Below are 8,660 nucleotides of genomic sequence, written 5' to 3'. Positions count from 1 at the left end.
AAACCTTTGTAAAAATTGTTGGTATTCTAATGCGTATATTCATCCCTTCCATAGGTTCATGGAAAAGAATTTGATAGCACGGAGAATAGCCGATAGAATCCATATATTCGATACACTTTTTTATTACAACCTCACTCATAGAGCTCGAGAATCAAAGGCTCAAACTCAAAACAATGAACCGTACGTGTTAGTGTCGATTTACCATTTGTCGAGTGTTTTTCTTCTGTCATCTTTTCAACATAAATCATCTGATATTTGAATTTCTATTTTTTTCGTCCCTTTTTATCTGATGTCTCAAAATTATCCAGACTTTCTGATAGATGCTACAATAGGGTCAAGAAATACACTAAAGGTACAAATATCTTCGAGAAAGACTTTATAATTATCCCAATTAATAAAAACGGCCATTGGTTTGCTGCAGTCATTTGCTATCCAAGTAGAGATGAATTTATTGAAGTGATTGGAAAATATCCCAAAAGGTATTGAATCAATTTCATTTAATCTTAAATTTAACTCAGATCCTCTTGAAATTTCGTCTCTCTCTTTCTCTAGATCTTGTATATGTTTCATGGACTCGACGCAAAGTGCTCATAGTAGATGTGGATTAGCCGCACCATTACGACACTTTCTAGCTAAAGAATGGGAATCAAAGAAAACGACTAAGAAAAATTTTAGTGAAAGTTCAATGCCTGAAATGTATCTCAAGTTACCTAAGCAAATTAACGACTTCGACTGTGGACTTTATGTACTACAAAATATTGAAAACTTCCTAATAGTAAGTTTATTTGAAGGTTCAGTTAACTTTTTCTTGTTGACAACTCAAATTCATTCATTTTGTTTATTCTTGATCATTTCCAGAATCCTGATTATCTAATTGAAAGAATTTGCAAAGATCCTGCTATTAATCTTGGTGTTTGGTTTTCTTTTTCATCTGTCTCTTCTATGCGACGTACAATTAAAAGATTGATTGAACGAAAGAGTAAAAACTAAGAAAAAAGTGGTAGATGCAAATGATATTTGACCTCTGGTTCTCTTCTAATCGTTGATATTAACGGTTCTTGTCTTTAAGTTAAGCGAAATCAAAATGACATTGAAATTATATTTGCACTTAAATCAATTGTATCGGTAACTTTTTAAATCACACTATTGTTACCAGATCCACCAACAGTTAACATTATGATCAGATTAGTTTTGGTCAGGTTATTTGGTTGAATAGTTGATATTGAGTTTTTAATCGTCCATGATACATTTATTATTCATTGTCTTCAATTGTAATTTCAAAACTTCATTATGTGAATGAATTGATATCCAAATCAATGAATTCAAACTTCGCGGTGCAAAAATAGTTTTGAAAATTTTTTCATTTCTTTTGTTTGGTTTTCTATTGTTTTTGTCTAATTTTTTAAATATTTAATTAATTACTTAATCCAATTTAATTAAATCAATTTTAAACTTAAATTATGATTATCAACTCTGGCCGAAAGTGAAGTGGATCATTTGTCAATCGATATTTTGAAAGTCGATCAACTTTCATTTCTAAAAAATTAAGAAAATTTTTTTTCGGTTTTCGTTCTTCCTTCTCAACTTGTTTTCCTTTTCTATTTTGAAAATAGTATTTTCTTTTTTCTAAATTGTTCCAAATTCTCATCTTCATATGACAGTTTGATATCTCACATGGAAGCGAATCAAACTTTATCAATTTACAATAACATTGTCTACTTTGGTGTTCATAAATTTTGCTGTGATGAAATTCGTTTAATTTCAGCATTAAATTTTTCCAAGTTTGTCAAGTCCAAGAAAGATCTCGTTTCAACATCACCATTCCACCAATTGATATAAAAAAGGCCTATTTTGACAGTAAAACTGATGAGAATTTGTCAACACTGGTTATTGAAACTGTTCCTGAATCAGGGCGAAAAATACGCGAAACATTGCATCTGAATGAATATCTTAATCAAGATGATAACTCAGGTATTTCTCTTCCCTATAACTTGAAAAATTTGGGTTTTCTGTGCTTTATATTGTTATCATTTATACTAATTTTCATGCTTTTCTCTTTTTTCTTGCTTGAATTAGAAGGATCCCTTCGTTTTGTTGTTCAATTAAACGGAAATGGTGAAGAAATTTACAGAATATTGGAAGAATATTTTGCCATCTTTAATTCTGTAACTTGGAGACTTGAGAGAACCTTATCGATAAGTGTCCATCAATATTTTAATTTCTTAAACAATTATTCTCAGCAATCGACAATAACAACATCCAATCTTGGGACATCTTCTATGCCTGCACAGTCACCTTCAACGAACATTTTAACATCTCAATCAGAGGAAACATCTTCCATGAGTGTAAGAAATCGTAATAGTAACCAGCGTAACTCAAACAACTCAGCATCAAATAGGTAGTTTACTCAAGCTCTATGACTTAATCTATTTGCGATTATGTTAATTCTTTTCTATTTTATTCAGTGATGATGTTCTCCTCAGTTATCCACCTGGAGAAAAAAAAATGTATTTCAATTCGTCAATCTGATCTGTCCTGTTTGGAGGAAGGGCAACAAATAAACGATAGAATCTTAAGTTTCTATCTTAAGTAAGTATTAATATTTATTATCTTTGGAAATTTAATCATAGTCTCTATTCGAATTACTAATGTTTAACATGTTTCTTTTTCTTTTCACAGGTACATCGAGAGAGACCTAACAGCACCAGATATCGCTCAAAGAAGCTACATTTTTAGCTCATCTTTTTATGACAAGCTCGCCCAACGAATGCGAGTGCCGAAAGCTCAAACTCAGGATAACAAATTGTACGAATGAGCTAAATTTTCATGCCTGTTGATTTATTTGAAAATCTCAACAGTAAATCTAGTGGATACTAATTTTTCTGCAGTTATGACCTTTTTTCATCTCATCAACACCAATGTTCTGATATTTAAATTTGCATTTTATTTGCTCTCTGAATTTATCCAGACTTTCTGAAAAATATTACAAAAGAGTCAAGAATTGGACGAAAGATATTAATATATTCGCAAAGGACTTTCTAATTATTCCAATTAATAAATCCAGTCATTGGTTATTGGCAATCATATGTTATCCAAGGAAAGTTCCATTCACGGGCCAGAATTTACCGATAGAAATTGAAAAACATCCGAAAAGGTATTAGATCAATTTCACTAGTTTCATTTGAAATTTATTTCTAATCATTTTGATATTTCGTCTCTCTTTAGACCTCGTATACTATTCTTAGATTCACTTCAAAGTTCTCATGATAAATGTGGATTAGCTGCACCACTACGACACTTTCTAACCAAAGAATGGGAAGTAAAGATATCATCAAGCAAAAACTTCAGTATAAAAGCAATGCCTAATATTTATCTCAAGGTGCCTAAGCAGTACAACGCCTTTGATGGAGGCCTTTATGTGATTACATGTATTGAAAATTTCTTGAGAGTAAGTTAATTTGAAGGTTACATTTAACTTGATAAAACCATTTAAAAGGTTAAGTCAACTTTTTCTTTTCGACAACTCAGATTATTAATAATTCATCTTTTTATCCTTTAATCATTTCCAGAATCCTGATTATTTACTTGACAAAATCTGTTTAGATCCTGCTATTGATCTTGGAGATTGGTTCTCATCTACACTGGTCTCTTCTAAACGACGAACAATTAAAAGATTGATTAAGCAACAGAGAGAAGTAGCTGAGAAAAAGAAGAATGGAGTTCAATGATGAAAACTGATGACGATGGTTGATAACTGATTCTCTCCCAGCTAATTAAATTCCAATTATTCAACGTAAAATTTTCAGTAATTAACCATGGAAAACTCCATGATCAACGTAGTTGAGATAACATCAATTCGGGAAAATATGGAGAGATATAACAATCCAAATCACGAATCCCAATTGTAATTTGCATTTAAACATATAATTTTAAAAAAATTTCACTCTATTTAAAGTGTTAAGCTTAATCTTACCTGAAAATGAAGATATTACCACATAGGTATTTTTGTCCATCTTCATTATCTAATCATCAGCTTTATCTTCATTTTCAGGTAAGATTAAGCTACATTATCAGCTCCCGTTTTTAACTTGCTAAATGCTACGTCCTTTATTTCACATTTTGTTTAGAAATTTCGTACTAGTTGATTAAGATGAATCAATTATCAGTATCATGGTTAATCCAAAATTTAATTATAATCTTGTTATTTAATTGTTACAACAAAAGAAACAATGAAAAGATTGTAATACTGGGTGACAAATAATACCTTGTTTTTTTTAAATACCCTGTAACTTCTTTATCTTTGATTCCAACCTAATAATTTTAGTAACGAATTAAGCACTAGACTTGCAAGTTAGATATCCTTCCTTTCAAAATTATTTTCAATCTACAGGGTGAGTGCCTCAAGGCTCCAAAGGTGGCCAGCGAATAATATTTGATAGTTAAAATCATGAAAAAAACCTGAAATTTAAGCAAATTGAGCACTTAATTAGCTGATAACTCATTTTCTCGGAACTTTAAGTAAAAAATTGAGATCAATAACGATAGATACTTCTATTTAGCGTATTATGACACCCTGAAATAGATTATACACTAAATAGTAATCATCTAATCGCACTTTTTGTTATTTTATGAAACCCTCTGTAACTTTTCGATAGAATGTCCAATTTTCGAAAATTTTATATATAAAAAAACTTCAACTAATTACTGTAAAAATAAGCAGAAAAAAAAGTTATTGTAAGTTAGTATTTAGATTTAAACGCCATACTCAAAAAAACAACATATTATTTGTCACCCAGTAGCTGTTATTGAATAGTTAATGTGTTTGATTCAATTTCTCAGAATTAAAACCCAATTGTCCAGAAACCAATTAAGTTGGCAAGTTAAATTGCTAATCACTATGATGGCAACTTAATTGTTGGTCAAAAATTAACATTCTATTAAAATTATTAATCAATCGAAATTTATTTTAGGTGTCATTTAAAGAAACGGGAAAATGGAAAAGTTTTTTCTCTCATATTCCGTTCATAGATTTTTCAAAGAATCAAAATTCACACAAAAAAATCGATTATTCGATTTTAAGTTTCGCGGGAGAGAAAAGCGAACTGCTTATTGGTTCAGTCACTTAAGTCAAGTGTTTACTTTTTGTTGACAAATTGGAACGAAAAAGTTTTAGATAAAGTTCTGGACCAGAATTTCTGGTTTATAGTGAAAACTTTTTGCTACAATATTTGTATTGTTTAGATCTCTCTATAAGTCTTCATCGTTCTTATCTGTTTTTATTACTTTTGATTGTTTCAAATTCTCTTTTTTGTCTTTGTCAATTTGATGTCTCACATGGACGGTCAACTTTTAACAGTTTACAAGAATTCTGTCTACTTTGGTGTTCATAAATTCACCTGTAAAGAAGTCTGTTTAACCCCTAGAGGAATTAAGTTCATCCAAGTATTAAGACTAGAAGATTTCTCATTTTCCGATGTTGCCATTCCACCAAATGATGTGCAACGAGCTTATTTTGACAGTAAAACTGGTGACAATTTGTCAACCCTGATCACGGAAACTATTCCTGAATCTGGAATTAAGATATGCAAAGCATTACAGATAAAACCTAATCAAGCCCATGAAAACACTCAAGGTAAGTATTTGTCTCTCTCTCTCACTCACTTTGATCATCTTCAAAGGTTGTTACCAAACTTTTTGACTATTTTTTGTACTAATTTTCTACTTTGTGTTCTTTTCTCAATTAATTAGAAGGATCCATTCGTGTTCTTGTTCAATTTAGCGGACAAGGTGAAGAAATTTACAAAATATTGGATGAATATTTTTCGTGCTATACTTTATTGACTTGGAAACTTCAGAAAGTTTTATCGCGAAGTGTCCATAAATACCTTGATTTCTTAAACAATCATTCTCAACAATCATCAACACGAAAAACGAATGTTTCAAGTCCAAATTACGACAATTCAGTGTTTAACATGGAGGTTAATCAAACTTTATCAGTTCACAACGATTCTGTCTACTTTGGTGTTCATAGATTCTCCTGTAAAGAAATTTGTTTAATCTCAGCTGGCATTAAGTTTGTTCGAGTTTCCTCACCAGGAAGACCAGATTTTGTTATGACCATTCCACCCATTGATATACAACGAGCCTATTTCGATAATAGAACCGAATTGTTAACCTTGATCGTAGAAACTGTTCCAAGTTCGAGTTTCAAAATATGCGAAGCATTAAAAATAAAAGCGAATCAATGTGAACTCATGGGTATGCTTCGTTCTGCAACTTTCCATCACTTCTTGTTTAATTCATATTCACTCTATGAATCTAATACACTATTGAATTATAATTTAGCTTTGATAATTTAATCTTTTCTTTTATTTCCCTGTTGATTGTTTCTTGTCCAATTTACAATTAGAAGGAACCATTCGTATCGCAGTACAATTGAAGGGAAAAAGTGAAGAAATGCAGAAAATATTGGAAGAATATTTTGCCATCTTTAATTCTGTCACTTGGAAACTTGACAGAACCTTATCTCTAAGTGTTCATCAATATTTTGATTTCTTAAACAATTATTCTCGACAACCAACAACAACATCATCATCAACCTTTGGATCACCTCTTGCATCTAAAAAAATTCCTGTTCAGATTGGGCTCAAGACCGAATCAATAATATCAAATTTAAATGAAACGACAACTATTACTTGGCGCAAAATAAATAGTGGTGCTGAAAATGCCACTGATCGTAACTTAACGAGCCCGAATAGGTGATTTACTCTAAGCTGCGTTTAATCTACGATGAGTTCTAGAGATCATTCTTGATTATTATTTTAATACATGTAATTTTCTTCATTACTTAGTGACTATCATTCCCCAGCCCGTCAATCAGATCTCGCTTGTTTGGAGGAAGGACAGTCTCTAAATCATACAGTCTTAGATTTCTATCTTAAGTAAGTAATTTCCAATACTGGAAACTTCAATTATTTCAAGCACCAATGTCATCTCTCTCTCTCTCTCTCTCTCTCTCTCTCTCTCTCTCTCTCTCTCTCTCTCTCTCTCTCTCTCTCTCTTGCAGATACATCGAAAAGGACGTGATAGCTCCAAACATTGCCGAAAGAAGTTACATATTTAGTCCATTTTTCTACCATAAGCTCACTCATAGACTTCAAGCAAACGAGGTTGAAACTTTGGACTGTCAAACGTACGTGCAACCTAAATTTTGAGACTGTTGGTCAAGTGATGGTTCTTATCTGCCAATAGTCAACAGTCAATCAGATTATAATTAACTTCAATAACTTTTTCTCGTCTAATCAGAATTGATAATCTTTGAGACTTTGTTTAATTTTATCAATTCTCTTACAAATTTATCCAGGCCTTCTGATAGATACTACAATAGAGTAAAGAATTGGACGAAAGATATTAACATCTTCCAAAAAGACTTTCTAATTATTCCAGTTAACAAAAAGAACTGTCATTGGTGCGTGGTAATCATATGTTATCCAAGAAAAGTTCCATTCGTTGGCTCGATTGAAAGGAAAAGAAAAATGTAATTGTTTAATTACATCAAATTCGTCTGAAATTCATCTCTGATCCTCTTAAAATTTTTCTCTATTTAGACCATGCATGCTGATCATGGATTCACTGCAAGGAAATGAGTGTAGAAAGGGATGTACGTCACCAATCAGGCACTTTCTGATCAAGGAATGGGAATCCATGAAAATGGCAAAGAAAAGTTTTAGTAAAATTTCAATTCCTGATATTTATCTCAAGGTTCCTAAGCAAAACAATGACTTTGACTCTGGACTTTATGTACTACAATATATTGAAAGTTTCTTGAGAGTAAGTTAATATGAAAGTTGAGTTAACTTTTTCTTTTCGACAACTCAAATTAATTCATTTTGTTTATTCGATTATTTCCAGGACCCTGATGATTTACTCGAAAGAATCCACAAAGATACTTCTATTGATCTTAGAGATTGGTTCTCTCAGGCACTGATCTCTTCTAAGCGACGAACACTTGAAAGTTTTATCAAGCGAAAGCGAAAATCAGGCGAGAATAAGAAAAATGAGTGTGAAACGATGGAAACTGATGATAGTTGATAATTGATTTTCTTCTAACTAATTTCGGATCAATTGCACTCGAACAGAGTATCAAAATTTCATCAATCGGGGAAATTTTCATAATTAACTCACTGACAATTTTAGAAAAACCTTTGCACCATTTATATTAACTTTCGTGTGATAATTTCGTACCAATTGATTAAGATGAATTAATCAATGAAGATGGTTAATCGATATCGTAATTTAATTATAATCTTGCTATTTAATTTTTACAGCAAAAGAAACAATGAAAAAGTTAATCTAAGATATTAATCCACCATTAATTAAGAGCTAAACTGCTTACAATTTCTATTAAGTATTCGGTACAAAAGTGATTTACTTTGACACTTTCACATGAACAAAACTGACCTTTTCAACTCAGTGTCTAATTTAAATTCGATACATTTTGTTATTGACGAAATATTGAGATGTTCCGTTCTAACTCTTTATTATTAATAAATTGAATCGATATTTTGAACGTCGATCTCTTCCGATTTTTCTTCTTCAAAAATCGATTAGCTTTTGCTACTCTTTCTTGATTCCAGATCTCTTTCTGTTTCAACTACATT

At 31.3% G+C, this 8,660-nt stretch overlaps 2 protein-coding genes across 5 annotated transcripts; both read left to right on the top strand.

The window, feature by feature from the left end:
* The first annotated feature begins 25 nt into the window (after positions 1–25).
* On the top strand, positions 26–4,403 carry LOC128386236 (sentrin-specific protease 6-like). Of its 4 annotated transcripts, none has more exons than XM_053345240.1 (10): positions 26–186; positions 309–479; positions 553–775; positions 859–1,971; positions 2,080–2,398; positions 2,466–2,589; positions 2,680–2,805; positions 2,969–3,154; positions 3,226–3,448; positions 3,570–4,403. In XM_053345240.1, the coding sequence occupies exons 6-10, from the start codon at positions 2,468–2,470 to the stop codon at positions 3,726–3,728; spliced, it is 816 nt and encodes a 271-aa protein (XP_053201215.1). In that variant the 5' UTR covers positions 26–186; positions 309–479; positions 553–775; positions 859–1,971; positions 2,080–2,398; positions 2,466–2,467; the 3' UTR covers positions 3,729–4,403. The 4 variants fall into 4 exon arrangements, with proteins under 4 accessions (XP_053201215.1, XP_053201213.1, XP_053201214.1 ...); XM_053345238.1 differs by having other exon boundaries at positions 2,077–2,398; XM_053345239.1 differs by having other exon boundaries at positions 27–180; positions 2,077–2,398.
* An 886-nt stretch (positions 4,404–5,289) lies between these two features.
* On the top strand, positions 5,290–8,613 carry LOC128386227 (uncharacterized). The gene is made up of 8 exons (XM_053345224.1): positions 5,290–5,632; positions 5,749–6,258; positions 6,410–6,758; positions 6,852–6,941; positions 7,067–7,192; positions 7,364–7,537; positions 7,608–7,830; positions 7,912–8,613. The coding sequence occupies exons 1-8, from the start codon at positions 5,326–5,328 to the stop codon at positions 8,089–8,091; spliced, it is 1,959 nt and encodes a 652-aa protein (XP_053201199.1). The 5' UTR covers positions 5,290–5,325; the 3' UTR covers positions 8,092–8,613.
* The last annotated feature ends 47 nt before the right edge of the window (positions 8,614–8,660 follow it).

This window comes from Panonychus citri, unplaced genomic scaffold (assembly GCF_014898815.1).
Source record: "Panonychus citri isolate SS breed McGregor unplaced genomic scaffold, ASM1489881v1 Contig00065, whole genome shotgun sequence".
In the NCBI taxonomy this organism is placed as follows: domain Eukaryota; kingdom Metazoa; phylum Arthropoda; class Arachnida; order Trombidiformes; family Tetranychidae; genus Panonychus; species Panonychus citri.
The sequence above is the reverse complement of the archived record's forward strand: the minus strand, read 5'-3'. Positions and strand labels throughout refer to the sequence as shown.